This window comes from Electrona antarctica (genome assembly GCF_951216825.1).
Source record: "Electrona antarctica genome assembly, chromosome: 21".
In the NCBI taxonomy this organism is placed as follows: Eukaryota; Metazoa; Chordata; class Actinopteri; order Myctophiformes; family Myctophidae; genus Electrona; species Electrona antarctica.
Window position 1 is genome coordinate 27,616,554 of NC_136802.1, and position 21,285 is coordinate 27,637,838.

The 21,285-nt window shown below is 44.4% G+C and overlaps 1 protein-coding gene across 1 annotated transcript in view; it reads right to left on the bottom strand.

Annotated features, from left to right (window-relative positions):
- The window catches only part of pcxb (pyruvate carboxylase b), a gene marked incomplete at its 5' end in the record, with an annotated part of 155,315 nt that overhangs the window by 82,548 nt on the left and 51,482 nt on the right, over positions 1–21,285 (bottom strand). The window contains 2 exons of the mRNA XM_079491305.1: positions 4,708–4,864; positions 19,582–19,803. Of these exons, the coding sequence (XP_079347431.1) occupies positions 4,708–4,864; positions 19,582–19,803 (379 nt within the window). The remainder of the gene's footprint in view (positions 1–4,707; positions 4,865–19,581; positions 19,804–21,285) is intronic.

Genomic DNA, 21,285 nt, shown 5'->3' on the forward strand with positions numbered 1-21,285 from the left:
AGAGAAAGAAAGATACAGAGAGAGAGGGAGAGAGAGAGAGAAAGAGAGATACAGAGAGAGAGGGAGAGAGAGAGACAGATAGACACCAACAACTGACAAAGAGAGTGAAAGCTATAAGCGAAGAGGCAGTGATAAATGAGCCATGTTTAATACAGAGGTGCAGCGGTACAATCTCATATGGGATTATCCTAAACCTACACACACACTCTCACAGACAATAATACAATAAAATGACTGCATTTTCATGCAAACTACGCTCCTGATAATAGTGCATATGTGCCGATAAGCCGTGTGCATGCATGCATCAACATAACTGCCTCATGAATACTTCCCCACGTTCCTGTCTGAGCCATATTCCCTCTCCAACTCTATCTCTATGGAAACACAGCTTATGACGGCAACAAGAACAAACATCTCAACAAACGTGCCAAGATGTACTGTATATATGTGTACATACTGTATATACTGTACATGCATGCAGTCATATCTCTGCTGTCGGGACGAAACCACTTAACTCCAAAATGTTCATTTTTCAGGAAATGAAAAATATACATTATTCAGGAAACTGGAATTTCTGGGATTTTGGGACTTTATATATTGTCAATAACCTCCATGAGAGAGGGAGAGGTGCGTGCGTGCGTGCGTGCGTGCGTGCGTGCGTGCGTGCGTGCGTGCGTGCGTGCGTGCGTGCGTGCCATTGACATCAAGTGACTGAATGTCTGACACTGACATCAATTTAAAGCACTGATTGTAGTCGCACAATTATCCCTTCACTAAATCCCACCCCAAAAAGCGATTGTCCAATGCCAATCCAAATAGTTTAGCAACAGCTGCTATGCAGGTCAAGCTTTCTTCACTGCTAACGTGCCTATTGGACAAGGATGGGTTGGGGAGGGACTTAGTGAAGGGCTAATTGAGGTATATTTGAATGCCTCGTTAGTTGCTCATGAACTCTCTGTGAAACCCAATAGGTTACAGCTGTGAAAGTTCTTTACAAACTCTTTGATCAACCCCATGGTTATTATCCTTTTCCCGTGGCTCTGGTTTTTACGTGGAGCGCATGATAATATTATATGTTTCACACAACTTCACAAGGCCTACATGGTGAAATCTAGTTCTACATTATCTCAAAAACACTGGAGCGCAATTAACCACTGAGAACAGAGTAGAACTGTCTGCCCACTTTCCAACACTGTGAGTTGATCCAAGAGATTAGTCAAGAGACGGATAGGAAATTGCCTCAAAGAGACGCATTCCGTAGATGTGAAAAGCCCTGATGTGACTCATTATGTCCTCCGCTGTTTCGTCTATTTCAACGTTTATTATAACTTAAGATAAAATAATACTATATTTTCCATTCGCCGGCACCTTGGTTTTGAATGGCATGCTCCAACAATGATTACAAATAAGATTAAAAGGTCTGAGTGCTTTTTTCGGATTTTTTGCTGAGTTTGAGGTGAGGTGTGCAACCACCTTAAGTCCTATAAAAAGCATAAACAAACCAGAATAGGATATCTGTCTGCAAAGTCTACCATGTGCAAAGTGCCCTTTAAAGTCAATTAAACTGAATTACACTTATTTAGTGGATAGAATGCAAGAAAGAAAGAAAGAAAGAAAGAAAGAAAGAAAGAAAGAAAGAAAGAAAGAAAGAAAGAAAGAAAGAAAGAACACAGAGTGAAGGAGATGGAGGTGTGATACAGAGCAAGCTGTGAGACGTTCCAGGCGACGGGCGTAGACAGAGACAGAGAGAGATGTGACAAAGAGAGAGACATACAGAAAGGGGTGCATGGGAGAGAGAACTACTGGGTATAGAGTGAGGCAAATAGATCAAAGCCATTAATCACAATCATCTGCACATTCTAGACGGCACTCTCCCTGCAGGGGACAAGACGACAGGAGGGGAGGAGGCAGGGGAGGAGAGGAGAGGAGAGGAGAGGAGAGGAGAGGAGAGGAGAGGAGAGGAGAGGAGAGGAGAGGAGAGGAGAGGAGAGGGGAGGGGAGGGGAGGGGTGAAGAGAAGAGAAGAGAAGAGAAGAGAAGAGAAGAGAAGAGAAGAGAAGAGAAGAGAAGAGAAGAGAAGAGAAGAGAAGAGAAGAGAAGAGAAGAGAAGAGAAGAGAAGAGAAGAGAAGAGAAGAGAAGAGAAGAGACAGGAAGAGACAGGAAAGGACAACGAGGAGTAAGAGATGGGAAAATAAGTTAGAAGCTGAGGAACAAAGAGGAGGGGGGATGATAAAAGAGGAGAGGAGGTGAAGGAAGGGGAGAGGAGGGAGAGGAAGGAGGAAGGGGAAGGTAAAACAGGTGCACAGATGAGAGGAGAGGAGGATAGCGAAGAGCTTAAAGGGATCGTGACCTAAATAACAAAGTTTTTGTAATTTTTATTATTTTAGGTTTTCTGAGCTCAATTTCACGCAAAAAAAACTGAACTTTTAACATTCAATATATTTTCTGTGGCCTGGGGCTTTCTGGCTCAAACAAGTGCTCTGATTTGCCTGTGGGACTGTGGGATTTGTGGACTATAAGAGTCCCTAAATCCCATATATTAAATACATCCCTGTTGAGGGATTTTGCCTGTTTTCATTGCAACTCAGAAGACTTCAGAACACAACAAGAAAACCCCAGGCCACATGAAAATCCACTAAATGTTCAAAGTTCAGGTTTGGGAGGGTGTAATTGAGGTCATAAAACAAAAAAGGAAAATTAATGTCACGAAATCTTTTAACAGATGCACGAGGAGAGAAGATGGACAGAATAAGGAGTGCACATTAAAGAAAACAAAGTAATACACAGAGATGAATGAATGGGGGAATAAAAAGGGTCTGAAAGGAGAGCTGGGGGATAAATAACGAGTTTACGATAGGGAAGGAGAATAGAAAAACAGAGGGTGGCGTAGTCTGTAGACAGAGGAGGTGTGTGTCATTTCACCACCACTCATGATTCATTTAAAACACGTGCACGTACGTACGCACCCATACGGTATTATAACTCTAGGCTCTGGACACACATTCGATTAACTGCAGCTGTGTTGCTTGCCATGATTTTAATCTGCTGTAGTTGTTTAAACCAGTGGTTCCCAAAGTGGGGTACCTTGAGGGAGTTCCAGGGTGTCCCCCAGCTAAATATATAGTTAGGAACCAAATGGACCCTTATGTGTCTGTAACTCAGATAGTTAACGGTTAAATTAACGTTGATTTTACAATATAAATTGGGGTCTCAGAGATAGAAATGAAAACGGGTTGAGAATCACTGCTAGAGTCGTAAATTAGGGGGTCCGTGGCGTATCTCTTCAAATGGGGGTCCGCAAGCTAATTAGTGCCAATTTGGGGGTCCTTGACATGAAAAAGTTTGGGGAACCACTGGTTTAAACTGAACTGGAAGGCAAACCCTTTAAGTCACCCACACATTGAGAGGAAAAGTTATCATAATAGCAACATTTCATGAATGAGGTGCACTAGGATTATTTATGCCTGATAGTATGAGGGTGCAATTAGTTCCCATCTCTGCGTGAAATGGGGGCAGTAGAGCAGCAGCGCCCAGACGGTGTGCCGAGGCACACTGTGTGCTGTGAATACGGTATGTGCCTCGCAGTGTTGATTTTGTCGACTAAAACTATGACGGAAAAATGTCCGTCGACTACCTTTTTTCACTGACGAAAGCTAAATGGAAACTAGATGAAAACTAAGCTAAGGTGACTAAAACTATGACTTCATATATAGTCAATTTCATTGACAAAAACAAACTAGACTAAAATGTTAGGAATCGACTAGTGGGACAAGAGATCCAGTATAAGTAAAAGACGTCATTTTACACTTGGTTGCAAGCTGAAAATAGCAGATCTACAGTACAAGCTCACAACGCGACGTGTTGTGAGCTTGTAGATTAACACTAGACTAAATCTAAAAGACTAACACTAAAACATTCCAGGTGACTAAAACTAAATGCAAACTATTCACTAAAACTTAAATCCAAATTTGCTATCAAAATCAACACTGCTTGACATTTTGTGACAACCACATATTACCAGTAACACGCCTGAGCATCTTGCAAATGTTAGAATACCGTAATCACTATGAAAATAGGGCATTTCAGCCCTATATACATTTCGTCCATTTGAAAATAGCCGATATACACACTTGTAGATCTGCCATTTTCAAAAGATGTTTAAACACTGTGAGACTGGCCTGAGTCAAACTAGAACTGGACTCAGAGCTGGGTGTGGCTGCGCACCTGTTGTGCATGGACTTGATCAAGGCACAACAGGTTAAATCAGTCATCTCCACAAACACTGAGGAAAGAGCCTCTGTCCGGACAGTGGAGAGCCATCTGCTCTCCTGTGTAAACTAATATTGTGATGCTTTCAAATTGTTATTCCCTTGACTTGGAGGAATAACAATTAAAGACTAATTAATTAGAGCGACAGAGAGAGAGAGGAGTGTGTGTGCGTGCATCAATTTAACAAAGGTGCAGACGATCAGAAATCAGCAGAGAGTGAGCGACGTTTGCGCTACTCTATGCCGAATAGATTTTTCTGTTTGGATGTGGGCTGTCAAGGCCAGAAAGTCATTTTTTGCCACTCAGTAGGCATTCCCACATAATTTCCGGGTATGATGAACACGCGCATACCCTCTATTGAAGTGGACACGGCCCCAGACTCCCTGGAAATAAAAACGTCTGGGTTTCCGAGGCTAGTGTGTTACTGTGATAACTCACTTGAAGACGGCGTTGTCAGGGTAGTTGGTGTATCCAACAGCGTTGGCTCCCCTCAGCAGCATCTGGAAGGGCACGTTGGGGATCAGGGCCCTCAGCTCCTGCAGCCTCTTCCACGGACACTCGGACAGGAAGCGCATGGCCACGTCGAAGGTGGCGCCTAGACACGCACACACACAAACACACACACACACAGCAGTGTAAATTTAACTCGGAGTGTGAAATAATTGACCTAAATTGACCGAATGGACCCCCGCGGGCTATTTTATTAGTGGGCACCTGTAGCGGTTCAATTAATCCCCAGCCGGGTCATACCAAAGACTCCGAACCTCCGAACCGACCCAGTGCCTCCCTACTTGACACTCAGCATCAAGGGTTTGATTGGGGGTAATGTCCGTGCGACATACTAGCGTAATAATGTCCAGGGGGTGTACTTGTACATCAAGCTGCTTCACGCTACAGAAACAGGAGATAGGCTCCTGCCCCTATGGGCCTCATGGCTCGACAAGACTTACTTACTTACTTATTATTAATTATTCGCTGCCAACACCGCCATCTGGTGGCTGAATTTATACTCCAGAACCGCCACGGTTAACATTGTCTTATTTTGAAAGCGGTTTTAGTCGGAAATGGAAAAACAGGAATCGCAACATAACATGTTCCGCGAATGTTATTTCATTCACCAAAAACATACATTTTGTAAGCGGCGATCAGATCGTTTATGGAAATGAGCCGCAAATGAGGTGGCAAAGCCATCTACTCTGTCACACTGAGAGGGAGAAACTTCACTGGAACACTTTCATCATATAATTTCAAAGTCGTTTTGAAAATCTAAAAGAAACATGCAGAATCTGCAGATAGCATATCACTCAGTCATGTCCCGGCGGCTTCAGGCCGGGGAGATTAGTGAACCCCACGCCCGTTTATCACATCGCCAAGAAATATTGGAGCCTTCACTGGCTTTTCTGCTGATCTAACACCGTCATCATTAAATGTCATTTCCAGACACACCACCGTTTGGACAGGGACTGGGAGTGAATACTAAGTGCAACCACACCGTCCGCACCGTCGAATAAAGAGTGTTGGATTCAATTCATGAGTTAATTCATTAACCCTTTTAGACCTGAGGTCGATTTAAAAAAAAAAGGCTTCTAAATTTTAACAGTTTTCTGAAAAAAACCATTTTTCTCAGTCAGTGGTTCTCAACCTTTCCATGTCAAGGACCACCGGAATTATCTGTATTTGGCCGCGGATCATAAAAATATGTTGTTCTAGGTACCCCCCCCCCCCCCCCCCCCAGAAGCAAAGATTTGAGTTAAAAACGCTCTGAAAGAATATATATTCAAAGATTTGAACTACATTTTCACAATTTTTCAAAGATAGCAGACCTACAAGCTCATAGCGCGGCACTCGGTGCCGCGCTATAAGCTTGTAGATCTGCTATTTGAGAAAGGTTGAGAAAATATTTCTTTTAAAGATATTTTTTTGCGGCTTACGCCTTTTATTGGTTTTTTGAAGGGACAGACAGTAGGCTGACAGGAAACGGGAGAGAGATGGGGGAAGACGTGCAGTAAAGGCCGTGTCGGGCTCGGGAGTCGAACCCGCGGCACACTGCGACTGGATTACCAGTCGGGTGCCCAGACGGTTACGCCACCGCCTGGGCGATCTGCTATTTTTCAATGGCTAAAGCATATAACATAATCCTTAAAGCACCAAAAGGGGTTCCCGGCCCGCCCAGAATGGGTTAAGACCCGAGACAGTGGTTCTCAAGCCTTTTCATGTCAAGGTTTCCGCAAAATGATATGCATTTGGCCGCCGACCCCCATCTCAAAATAGAGCCCTAATTTTTTTTCTTTTTTAAATCAATAATAATAATAAATAAATAAGTAATGGGTTAAATTGAGCTCCTCATGGGCTAATATCTACACTCTCAAGAGTTCATTTAACACAGGAATAAACCAATTTCCTTTTTTCCCCTCCAATGAGAACATTTTGGGAGATCTCGGCATTTTGGAAGTGTAATTGTTTCCGTCGCTATAAAGTCAGAGACTCGGGACCCAAAACTGGGTCACGGCTAACCTGGTTTCCGGGTTGTTTCATGCTGTACCGCGCCGCGCGGCACACGAGATTGCCAAAAGGATTTCAATCAAACCATTACACCCCTGAGTGGCGAGAAGAGTCTCCTTTTTAATCCTGTAATCAGAGAGGAGAATAATGATTTTAGGGATGTTTTGGAGTGTAAAGTTCTGGCACGCATGACTGATACGCGGGACGAGTACACCTTGGGGTTCACTCCATCGCTTGCCAATTAAAAAGTCATTAAATTAAGACATTTTTCATTTCATTGAATCTTTTAAAAAAAAAGATAAAAGGGCATAAGCGGTGAATTCTGCCTCATCTCTTGCACCAAAGATTGAACTAAAAACACACACACACACACACACACACACACACACACACACACACACACACACACACACACACACACACACACACACACACACACACACACACACACACACACACACACACACACACACACACACACACACACACACACACACACATACAGCATTGTATCATCTTCAAGAAACACCTCATGGTACATTACGCCACTAAACAATTAATAGCTCAATTAAAAACAAATTTTGTCACACAGTTGGGTGTTTAAGGACAAAGAACAGACGCATGACTCCTTGTTGTACTTTTCCAGATGTCTTCTCTTGAATCTCTTCCCTTATACTGTAGGAACTGTAAAAGTCATATCAGTCAAATTGAACACTGACGCTAAACTAGTGTTGTTTTTGACAGCAAATTTTGATATTAGTTTTAGTCGTAGTCTCTTGAATAGTTGTCATTTAGTTTTAGTCACATTGTTGTCACCTGGAATGTTTTAGTGTTAGTCTAGTTTTAGCCGACTAAATATCATAAGATAGTCGACTTAATCTACAGTTGATTTAGTCGACTAAAATGGATTTTGGCGGGCCTTGATGCCGTCGTAATGGCTCATTTTACACTTTTTTCAGCATGAGACCAAGTGTAAAATGACTTGTGTCTTTTTACTTATACTGGATCTCATGTCCACTAGTCCCTCCCTAACATTTTTGTCTAGTTTTTATTTGGTTTTAGTCATCATAGCTTAGTTTTCCATTTGCGTTTTGTCAGTGAAAAAAGGTAGTCGACGAACATTTTTTTGTCATAGTTTTAGTTGACAAAATCAACACTGCGCTTAAAACCTCGCACAACTTACGTATCTGCACTTTAGCCCAGCGTCCACTGCAGCCGCGAACCCGATACGTCGTCAGCGTGTGTAACCCGCTACGTCGGCAGCGTGTGTGAACCCGATACGTCGTCAGCGTGTGTAACCCGATACGTCGTCAGCGTGTGTAACCCGCTACGTCGGCAGCGTGTGTAACCCGATACGTCGTCAGCGTGTGTAACCCGATACGTCGTCAGCGTGTGTAACCCGATACGTCGTCAGCGTGTGTAACCCGATACGTCGTCAGCGTGTGTAACCCGATACGTCGTCAGCGTGTGTAACCCGATACGTCGTCAGCGTGTGTAACCCGATACGTCGTCAGCGTGTGTAACCCGATACGTCGTCAGCGTGTGTAACCCGATACGTCGTCAGCGTGTGTAACCCGATACGTCGTCAGCGTGTGTAACCCGATACGTCGTCAGCGTGTGTAACCCGATACGTCGTCAGCGTGTGTAACCCGATACGTCGTCAGCGTGTGTAACCCGATACGTCGTCAGCGTGTGAACCCGAGACGTCGTCAGCGTGTGTAACCCGATACGTCGTCAGCGCGTGTAACCCGATACGTCGTCAGCGCGTGTAACCCGATACGTCGTCAGCGTGTGTGCACCGATACGTCGTCAGCGCGTGTAACCCGATACGTCGTCAGCGTGTGTAACCCGATACGTCGTCAGCGTGTGTAACCCGATACGTCGTCAGCGTGTGTAACCCGATACGTCGTCAGCGTGTGTAACCCGATACGTCGTCAGCGCGTGTGTGTGTGAACCCGATACGTCGTCAGCGTGTGTAACCCGATACGTCGTCAGCGCGTGTGTGTGTGAACCCGATACGTCGTCAGCGTGTGTGTGTGTGTAACCCGATACGTCGTCAGCGTGTGTGTGTGTAACCCGATACGTCGTCAGCGTGTGTAACCCGATACGTCGTCAGCGCGTGTGTGTGTGAACCCGATACGTCGTCAGCGTGTGTGCACCGACATAATTCATCCCATCGGATCAGCATGAATGCTTTCAATTTTGCCGCATTAAATTGTACGCCCTCAACGATCCAATAGCGTTCACGCCTCTGTGCACAGTCCGCTGCTAAAGTCCCGACTGTTTCATTACATTCCAGTTACAAGCGAAGACAGATGGCGAATAAATTAGATATGCGCTTACATTTACACAGTTGTAATTAATAAGTCTGCTGCTTTCCATTGGATACGTTCGAATTACACGAAAGGGAGGAACCATTACCACCATGCCATTGCCATAGTCCCATTTATTACCCCATGCTTGGAGCATTATTCTCACTCCACAGTCCACGCTCTTGAGGTAATGCTTGGGGGGGGCTGCAGGGCAGGGCTGAGGGGGTGGTGGGGGGTCATCTAAACCTCTTCACAGCCGTCATAATTCAGGCAAGCTCGCAGCTTCGGTCACGGAAGAAACACAAGCGTTTTTGTGACACGATATAGTCATTTGGTTTTGCACACACGCGTGACATTCAACCAAAGCATTTTCTCCAGTAGCCTCTATACTGCCGCAGAGAGCAGGATTAATGTACGAGGCTGTTTTTCATTTCCAATGACTACCTCTGTAGATAGCACTATCTGACCCAGTTTGTTATTATATCTTACACACTGTATGGCATAGGAGGAATATACTCTATCACAGGGGACTGCTTAAATCCTCAGAGGGACTTCACTGCCATAATCTCTACAATGATTTATTCTGCCTGCCTGTGAGCAGGTGAAAACTTGTGTGAACGTAATATTTCACTATCTCTTGACACTTTGTAATCTACACGGTTGGTTTGACTGTGTAGGGACATTTTTGTCTGCTGGAGACAACAGTGTTTAATAGACGGGAGGTCCTTCTCCCCTCAGTGATTTATTTGTGCTCCTAGTGATTTGAGCATACATGAGACTAATATTGCCATATCTTTGACCACTTTGCAATGAGAGCTGAGAGCTGCCATAGAAAAAGAGTAGAGTTGTTCCGATACCGATACTGGTATCGGGTACTCGATACCACCCTCAAATACTGGGTACTCGGAACCGGCCCCGATACTTTGACCCGGGTACCAAAACATCCAATTGACGCTAGGCTGAACGAATGCAACCCAACACTGCAGCAAATCGCCAGAAACAGCCGACATACAAGAATAAATGACAACTGACAAGTGCAGATCGGAGATCCATTTGAATCTATGAGAAAAAGGGGGTGCAATAAGTGGTTACTCAACAAAAATAAAAAGTACTCGTATCAGTACTCGGTATCGGCGAGTAATACAAATTAAGTACTTGTACTCGTACTCGTTCTGAAAAGAAATGGTATCGGGACAACTCTAGAGAAGAGGACATTTCATCGAGGGACGTGCTAATATAGTTCTTTCTCACCATGTCTCACTATGTCTATTTAGTGATTTAACCCATTTTGGGCGGGAACCCCTTTTGGTGTTAGCATTATGTTATGCTTTAGCTATTGAAAAATAGCAGATCTACAAGCTCATAGCGCGCCACCGAGTGGCGCGCTATGAGCTTGTAGGTCTGCTATTTTGAAAAATCGAAGAACGGCTGACATAGAAAAATAGCTTTTTCAGAAAACTGTCAGGATGTAGAAGACATTTTTAGAATCTGATCTCAGGTCAAAATGGGTTAAGCTAAAGAACCGGTTAAATTCATACTTTTAGTCCATAACGTGTTGGGGTAGTGAACGGTGATTTTCTTTTTCTTCTTGTTCTGCAGCCGTATACTGCCTTCACACAAGAAAAGCACAACTTTAGGCCAAAGTAGAGTAACTTGGTGATTATGGGAAGATTCAGAGTCCTAAAGGTTGCTGTTATAAATCATGTTAACCCATGTTGGAACTTGTCCTATATAAGATGGAACACGGGGGGGGAGTTGTTCACACTTGGCTTGAGTTTTAAACAACATCAACCCTGCCCCGAATACAGGGCCGGTCCTGAGCAATTTGGCGCCCCAGGCAGGCAGGATCTTTCGCAGAAAAAAGGAGGCACTGGAGGGGACACTGGGGAGGCACTGGGCAGACATTGGGGAGGTACTGGGGAGGCACTGGGGAGTCACTGGGGGGTCACTAGGGAGGCCCTGGGCAGACATTGGGGAGGCACTGGGGAGTCACTAGGGAGGCCCTGGGCAGACATTGGGGAGGTACTGGGGAGGCACTGGGGAGTCACTAGGGAGGCCCTGGGCAGACATTGGGGAGGCACTGGGGAGTCACTGGGGGGTCACTAGGGAGGCCCTGGGCAGACATTGGGGAGGCACTGGGGAGTCACTAGGGAGGCCCTGGGCAGACATTGGGGAGGTACTGGGGAGGCACTGGGGAGTCACTAGGGAGGCCCTGGGCAGACATTGGGGAGGCACTGGGGAGTCACTGGGGGGTCACTAGGGAGGCCCTGGGCAGACATTGGGGAGGCACTGGGGAGTCACTAGGGAGGCCCTGGGCAGACATTGGGGAGGTACTGGGGAGGCACTGGGGGGTCACTAGGGAGGCCCTGGGCAGACATTGGGGAGGCACTGGGGAGTCACTAGGGAGGCCCTGGGCAGACATTGGGGAGGCACTGGGGAGGCACTGGGGGGTCACTAGGGAGGCCCTGGGCAGACATTGGGGAGGCACTGGGGAGTCACTAGGGAGGCCCTGGGCAGACATTGGGGAGGTACTGGGGAGTCACTAGGGAGGCCCTGGGCAGACATTGGGGAGGTACTGGGGAGGTACTGGGGAGGCACTGGGGGGACACTGGGGAGGCACTGGGGAGTCACTAGGGAGGCCCTGGGCAGACATTGGGGAGGTACTGGGGAGGCACTGGGGGGGACACTGGGCTTTTTTTTTGCGCCCCTCCCCCATGGCGCCCCAGGCGGCTGCATAGTCGGCCTGTAGGAATATGACCAAACTTATTCAAACAAAGTATATAGGGTTCAAGTGGTAAAAGCAAGGTGATCTGTGGGAAAAACTAAGCAAAAAAAACACGTCTATTATTTCTTACTCTGTATGTCGTGTTCCATGTTACTTTGCATATGTAGACACAGTGACCGAATATCAAAAGGGAAATTTACATTGTGTGCACGAGTGGAATGAGATGCACACACATGCCTTGGGATTGATAGTCCCCATCTAATGCCATTGTCTACGTCGTCTATAACATGCAGTGTCTCGCAATGCATACATGGAAGATATCGCTTTTACACGTGCCGGCTTTAAAAAGTTGCGTGCATTATTGTTATGCCTGTGAACACCCCTCATAACATCATCGTTATAGGGGAACGATTGCGGCGCAGACTACCTAAATCCAAGGATGTTTCCGTCAGAATACCCACCAAGGGTTTTATTCTGCCTGCAAGTGTTCAAATAATTATGAGCGAGAGCCCCATTCTGTTTTCTCCTGGACTGATTGATGCATGCGGGGGTTGTTGATGCCTTGAGAGATCCTGCTGGTATAATTCTCCTCAGTGATTCATTCACCCTGTCCCCACCGAACCACTCAGGAATTAGAAAGACAAAAACATGAGCTCACTATCGGCACAGATCGCCAGTTTGATACAGCAGAGCAGTTAAAATGTTAAAGGACCGCTTCACCACTTTTCAACCTGCCTTCATAATAATAGGTCCCCACTAATAATCATGTTAACCCTGTAAGACCCGGATACATTTCTACTTGCAAAAAATAGATTTCAACCTTACTACTACTTTGTACTACTAGGACTTATGTTAAAAAAATATATATAAAAAAAAAAAAAAGTTTAATGAAAATTTTTGGCACCATTTTTTTCTACTCAGTCCGTGTCTCATAGGAGGGGCTGTGGTCAGTTCAGAAACCCGTCCACCAGTAACATCATCGATTAGATGGGGAATCCAAGCTAATAGAAACTGCAGACTTTCTAGTCCTGAAAAGTTGCAATGCGAAAATCGGAAGCCATCGTTCTCACGATAATACAAATCTAAACCGGTCACTGGTGGACAGGTTTGTGAACTGCCCACAGCCCTCCTATATGAGACACAGACTGAGTAGAAAAATATTGTGCCATTTTATCATGATTATTAGAGAGGACCTATTATATGAAGATAATAGGTTGAAAAGTGGTGAAGTGGTCCCTTTAAGTTAAAGTCAAACTATTTGACAAGTGATTTCGGAGATGCGTTCTTGTCGAATCTGTGCAGAAAGTGATGGATGCTACACACTTCCTCCAGCTGGGGTTATTTAAACATCTAATAACAGAATATCCCTTAAGCTTCAAAAGCTTAAGCTGATATTAGATTGAAATGCGTTGCTCTTTGACATAGCCCTAATACTTCTAAAGTTTATTTTACACTCTGACTGAACAGCACATTCTACCCAGGATTAGACTATTCCCCTGGTTGGGCCAGATTGTGTGTATTACGGCTGTCAGCTCTGATTATCTTAGTGTACCCTCAGTGTGCAGTACTAGTCTTTGTAAAGGATTTTCTATGTTGAGGGAAAAGAGATGAAAAATCACAATGTGGTTTTAGTTTGGTTAAATAAAGGATTAACAAAACAAAACAACAAAATTACACCCTCTCTGTGAAACAAACTCCTAAATCCTCAGTGCTTTCTGTAATGTGAAAAGCAGCCGCTCCATGTGTACAGAGACATTAGGGTTCTACGCCCTCTCGAGACCAAAAGTGGGGTTTGGCGAAGCCGAACGGTTGATGCCTCCAAAGGATGAACAGGCACATCTCTTAAATGATCGATCCTGTAGTAAGTGTTTCAAACATGATGCCACCTTGCAGTAGAGACGGGCTGAGCCAACAAGAAAATCCACATGACATCTCTCGTCTATTACTCCTTCTTCCGGCAGTTGTTTAAGCCTTTTTTAGATGTGAAATAATTATAATGCTGATCAACATCCTCTTCTCCAAATGTGGCAGATCTCCAAGGGCCGCAGAGGCATCAACGCATGCCTCAAGATGTCTTATTAGCACCTTCCGTGAAATATTCTTTCCAGCTGTTAAAAAATTAACAATAATGTATCCGGAGAGAAAGCTTTCTAGCAATGCGTAAAAACAAAGAATAATTACCTAGAATAAACACAACTCATGCTGTTGGCTCAGTGAGAGTCTCTTGTCTGTAGAATCAAGACCAAAGAAGGAGTTGATCGAATGATTGAGGCAATTTCTGTCCCTATGTCCCAACCTATGTCCCTATGTCCAAACCTATGTCCCTATGTCCAAACCTATGTCCCTATGTTTAGAGTACCAGTAGGGGTAAAAGTGGCGCTGTTGTGCTAGAAACCGAGAGAGAGAGATAGTGTTGCACTGTTGCCTGCTAATTACAGAGAGAGAGAGAGAGAGAGAGAGAGAGAGAGAATTACAATTTAGGCATTTAGCAGACGCTCTTAATTACGCTCTTAATTACATTAAGCAAGAACAAAAACATGGGAATACATCACATATGTAAAATGCATTTATCAAGAAACATGCGTAGGCTAAGAACGTAACTAGAACATATCTATATAATGTAATAAGAGAGAGAGAGAGAGAGAGAGAGAGAGAGAGGTGTCTGCTAAATGCTAATTCCCCCACACAGTAACTTTGTCATTTCTCGACCGTTTCGGACGTGGGGCGGCTCGCCGGAACCGGGCTGGCACCCTGGGCACGTTCCTGTGGGTCTGGAAGTTCCGGGGAACCCTAACCCCCACACGGAGTTGCACCACTCAGTTCACACGGGTGTGATTTTGTATTAGGTTGTACTTTCAGTCATTTTACTTAATTGGATTGTGCCTTATTATCAACGTCAGTTTGACAAGACACACTGACAGCTGCACAGTCTTCCACAATACAGGATTTGTTCATCCAGATCGACATAATAGGGTGGTGGACAAGTGGTACTACAGTATACCCGAAGGTCAAAATCCACTTCCTCCCCTCGAGTAGCAGACATGCTCCATTAGCTCAGTGGAAGACATTTTGGCACAAATGCTGGGCTCCAGGGTTTGGCTCCCATGCAGGTCCGTTAGCAGAGTTATGGATTTCAGCTTTAAGCACATTTTCATCAGGATATCACCCCAATTCACTTCATTTTTTACCATTGCTGTTCAAACATCAAACAGAATAGAGGAGGCTGTTGCTTGATGCGAGACCATGCTCAAAGCACCGCCGTTCTCGGGCAGTGATGAAAGATGACTGCTTAGTCTAGCGAGTTCATAATGAGACGATGCCATGTGGGGGATTTGATTTGAGGATGTTTTTAAGTTATGTACAGTATAATGCAGCTTAACCCATTCAGGCTTGATTTAAAAAAAAAGTTTTCTAAATCATTTTTACAATCAATTTTCTGAAAGATTTGAGGCACATTTTAACGATTTTTCAAAAATAGCAGACCTACAAGTTCATAGCGCGCCACTCGGTGGCGCGCTATGAGCTTGTAGATCTGCTATTTTTCAATAGCTAAATTATAACATAATGTTTAAAACACCAAAAGGGGTTCCCGCCCAAAATGGGTTAAGTCCTTATAAGCTGCATTATTCGCTCAAGGTGTGTGTAGCTCAACTGTTCAAAGATGAGAAAGAGTACAAATTTAAATAAATACACTATTTCATGGAAAAACACATCAGCACTGTTCTTTTGTGAATTATTCATAGGACTGCTCGTGTTTTCTTGCAATGCTTTGTCTGGCGTTTTATAAGAACACAAAATGGTTTGAGTCAAAGTAAAGATACGAGCATCGTTCTTCTTCAGGTCTGTCTGATACAATACAACACTTGCGAAAACCCCAAAAACCTGCATCAGACATTACATTTCTTAATGATGTTTACAGGAAGTATCAACCGATTATATATATATATTTCTTATTTTGAAATTTCAACAGAGGTTCAAAAGAGGATAAGTGTGTGTTGCAGCAAGTCGTTTTCGAGGGGGTCACGACTCCTCAGGCACAAAAAGCGCAAAGAATGGCAGAAAAACAATCACAGAACGATCAACAATAACACAGACAAAACGTATACACATGAGGGCTCTCACTCGATCCATATCCCAGACCGTTCTGCGTCTGTTATTACGTGCAGCATGTCACCATTAACTGCTTAACCCATTTTGACCTGAGATCAGATTCTAAAAATGTCTTCTACATCCTGACAGTTTTCTGAAAAAGCTACGTTTCTATGTCAGTCGTTCTTCGATTTTTCAAAAATAGCAGACCTACAAGCTCATAGCGCGCCACTCGGTGGCGCGCTATGAGCTTGTAGATCTGCTATTTCTCAATAGCTAAAGCATAACATAATGCTAACACCAAAAGGGGTTCCCGCCCAGAATGGGTTAAAGAAGCCAGGCTTGAATGTTTGGCCCTTTATTTGCGGCTACAGATCCATATTGTGAATGTTGAATTGTGAGTGTTGTTGATGGAACGATTCTATTCCAGTCAGGGTGAAGTACAGACGGATGCATTGAGGAAGATCAGAGCATAATAGCAGCAGCAGCAGCAGCATAGCCTAAGGCATTAGTTTTTCATGTCAAGGACCCCCAAATTGACACTAATTAGCCAGCGGATATGCCAGGGACCCCCATTACGAGAAGATTTTCAGGCTCTAGCAGTGATTCTCAACCCGTTTAATTTCAAGCACCCCCAGTTTGACATGCATTAGGCTATGAACGGAGCTGAACGTGAATCCCCCCCACCGCCCACCCCTTTTTTTCCCTCACTGTATATGTTTCTTTTCCCTTTTTACCTCCTTTATGATGAATTCCTGTTCTGTCCTTTGTCTATATAGAAGTGTCTATTTGTCTCTAAATGTTTTTGATGAATTGAACATTGTGGACCCTATTGGAAACAAGTGTAATGCTTAATTGGGTCGTCCACTCACAGTTAACAGCCTTTGTATTGAGTTTGTGCTTGAAATGTACTGTAATTCTGCAAACTGTTAATACATTTTTCAATCAATCAATCAATATGAGACCCCAATTTATATTGTAAAATCAATGTTAATTTAACTCTGAGAGTGTAGAAATGGAACCAAATGGACCCGTCACCGCCTCCCCAGCATCCACCTGTATACAGGCTCTGTTTCTAGATCCCCCTGCATGGGGGTCTTATCCATTCCCTGTAATTCTACTTGGCTTATCATTTAACTAAAATGTTAATGTTACAGGGAATGAATAGGGACAGTGCCCTGACGCCAATCTATGCTTCATATATATCTGCTCAATTATGCTCAATAAATATTCGAAATTCACTCAAAGAGTTGTCTGACTGAACTTAACTCGTAGTGTGAAACTTTTCCAATTACCGGTAAACAAAAGAGTAAAATCTTCACTGGTATATATTTTTTTCGAAACACTATTTTTTAGTCACGACTCGAGTGTCATGCCATTGATTAAAATTAAAACATTTCATCACAAAAATAAATAAATAAATCATTTGAATCCGAAGCAGTTCATTGTCATGCCTCATCAACACTGCACTCTACTCATTACCGCTGAACTCACCTCACATCAATGCACTTTTATGGTGACGCAAAGCTTCCAAACGGCTCACTGGCATTTTGATTTCCACCATTGTGCTCTCGGCGGAAAGGCTCAAATGCTATAGGAAAACGCCCACCTGGCTCTCGCCGATTTGGGCCGGTAATTTCACAGTATATGCGGTGAAAGATGCTATGGTATATATGGAGATATTCATGGTTGAAGAGGTTTCCATGACACAGGATTTTCGAACAAGGGAACGTAAGAGGGGGTCAGGTGGTCGTTGCTGGCTAGTCAAATGGGAAGAAGAGATGAACTGTTTAACCCATTTAGGCCTGACGTCGAAATGACAGTTTTCTGAAATACCTATGTTTCTATGTCAGTGGTTCTCAATATTTCATGTCAAGGACCCCCAGAATTATCTGTATTGGCTGCGGACCCCCATCTGAAAATATGTTGTTCCAGGGACCCTCCCAGAAGCAAAGATTTTAGTTAAAATGTTCACTCTGTAATATTATATATTCAAAGATTTGAGGCACATTTTCACGATTTTTCAAAAATAGCAGACCTACAAGTTCATAGCGCGGCACTCGGTGCCGCGCTATGAGCTTGTAGATCTGCTGTTTTTCAATAGCTAAAGTATAACATAATGCTTTAAAACACTAAAAGGGGTTCCCGCACAGAATGGGTTAATGGAACGGAACAAACAGGATGGGTCCATTGCTCCATTACTGTACGTTTAACACGCAAAAGTCTCGGGATTCATGCTTGCAAACGCCTTTGCCAACACGAGATCTCTCGGGTTTGTTTAATTCTTTCTTTCCCAAGTCCGTATATATACTTAAGTCGACGCTAGGTGGCGTCATATACCAAGTCTGTATATATACGTACCCCAACGTGGACTCTGTAGTGTCTATATAATGGTTGATGCCTACGGAAGCCGTAGACACAGTGTAGTTAGAGTGGAGTGAAGTGCTGGCACCCGGAGCTGTGGTTAATGCTACAATTAGCGCGCAATAAAGGAGTTAATGTAACTTAATCCAGAATTATTAGTATTTTATTTACTGTTTTTAGCAGCCATCGTTAGCCTCCGGTAGCTCCCATGGTGTGTAGTCATCGAATATCCAAAATCTCCTTGTCCACGTGCACGCACACAATTTAAAGCATTTTAGGGCTGAGATTGAGATAAAGGACCACGTTTAGAGCTTGATAAAACATTAATTCGAGGTCGCGCTATGAAAAATAATAGTCCGGGCTGCAGATCGTGGCCGTGAGCGAGCCTGGATCACTTCCGGGTCGGCCGGATGAGGGCTCTTCTTCTTTGTTTATGTCGCGCATTTCACTGGCACTCGCCTCGCATTACCGCCTACCTATCAATGCGTGTGCACAGACATTTAGAGGAGCACATTGAAAAAAAGGGCACCTTGTGCAGCACGTGGAACCGGCCGGTTCCACGTGCTTTATAGATTTTGGGGCATAAATAATACATTAGAAGCTTTTTATCAAGAATTGATCAATGTCACCATGGTCCACATACTGTACACTGCCTTTTTTCTAAAGGGCACATTGCTGTCCAGAGGGCAAAGGGCAGGTGATCTAGCACCACCTATAGTGTCTATCTGTGCACGCCACTGCCGCCTATCATAGCGGCATGGAATCAGTTAACCATGGAAATGATCGATGATGATTGACAGTCGAGAGAGAGAGAGAGAGAGAGAGAGAGACTGTTCAAACATTCAAACAACAAATGGAAGAAGGAGTTCAGGTAATCATTCATTAAAATAGACTGACATGGCATCTGACAAAGTGATGATGGCTGACCAGTTTGGGAACTCGCGACACCCGGCTCCACGCTATAGCGACCCGAGCCCCATTTCAAATCGGTATAATTGGTTGTTTCCGTCCCACGCCACTAATACCTGATAAGAACTGCGAGCTGCCGAGCACCAGCTATAGCATTGATTTGAAGTATTGATTGATTATTAAGTACTTTCTTCAGAATGCCTTTGAATGTTTAATCACGTATTGCGTATGCAATCGCGTTATGCGCACACACACACACACACACACACACACACACACACACACACACACACACACACACACACACACACACACACACACACACACACACACACACACACACACACACACACACACACACACACACACACACACACACACACACACACACACACACACACACACACTCACCTCCCCAGTTTTCCAGGCTGTAGAGGTTGCTGAAGTGGTGGCTGACGAACGGAGCGATCTTCTTGAGGTCGTGGGTTCGAACCCGGGTGGCCAGCAGTGACTGATGTGCGTCCCTGAACGTGGTGTCCATCAGCAGCAGGCCCTGGTGGGCACGCACCGCCTTGGCGAAGCCCTCGGGGCCGTCGCGAAGCAGCACGTCACGGAACCCAACGGGGGGGTCACCTGGTGAGAGAGAGAGAGATTTTCTTTAATAGACCTGAGGACGATTCTAAAAAGATGGCTTCTAAATCCTGACAGTTTTCTGAAAACCCTATGTTTTTATGTCAGTGGTGCTCAACCTTTTTCATGTCAAGGTCCCCAAAAATCGATGGAATTGGCCGCCGACCCCTATCTGAAAACATGTTGTTCCAGGGACTCCCCCCCCCAGAAGCAAAGATTAATTTTGAGTTAAAAACGTTCGCTCTGAAAGAATATATATTCAAAGATTTGCGCCACATTTTCAAAAAATTTCAAAAATAGCAGATCTACAAGCTCGTAGCGCGGCACTCGGTGCTGCGCTACGAGCTTGTAGATCTGCTATTTTTCAATAGATAAAGCATAACATAATGCTTAAACACCAACAGGGGTTCCCACCCAGAATGGGTTATGGTATAAATAGCAAATAACAGAAAAAAAAGACCTGACAAAATAAGTAATTTCCACTTAAAACCCATTTTAGATTTTAGCTACTGTATATAGTAGTGGTTCTCAAACCTCGTCATGTCAAGGACCCCCACATTTACACTAATTAGCCCACGGACCCCCATTTGAAAAGATATGCCAGGGACCCCCATAAGATTTTTACGGCTCTAGCAGTGATTCTCAACCCGTTGAATTTCAAGGACCCGCCAGTTTGACATGCATTAGTCTACGGACCCCCATTTAATGGCATTTCTATCTCTGGGACCCCCAATTTATATAGTAAAATAAATGTTAATGTATCTCCATTTGTACACTTTCATAGTTATAGACCCATAAGGGTCGATTTGGTTCCAAACTATCATTTTGCTGGGGACCCCCTGTAACTCCCTCAAGGACCCCTGGGGGTCCCCGGACCCCACTTTGGGAACCACTGGTATATAGCAACATACGTTTTTCAGAAAACTCGTAGGTTTTAGAACAGTGGTTTAGAGAACAAAAATAGCAGAAAAACAAGCTCACAGTGCTGCGTCACTGTCGCATTGCAAACAAACAAATACTTGACAGTGGATGCAGCAGATCAACTCATCAAAGGCACCGCTCGCTTCACCCTGGGGTGGGATTTTCTTTAAATATAAATTGTGATGTTATTAAAAATATTTAATAAATAAAACAAATCAGACAATGAATGTACCGAATTCTGTCTGACCAGAAACAGGGATAAAACTGGGCGGATTTAATGGGAGGGCAGGGGGGGGGGGGGCACATACATACGCACGCACGCACGCACGCACGCACGCACGCACGCACGCACGCACGCACGCACGCACGCACGCACGCACGCACGCACGCACGCACGCAATTACATACATAACACAATGCACATACTGTACATGCACAAGCAGTGATTTCATTGATCTCATCTTGGCGTGTCCGAGTGGATGAAAGGGAGGATTAATCATTGACGCTAATGTAACGGAGGACGGAGCGCGGCGCTGCAGGTGCGTCTGGGGCTTCTGAGAGCTT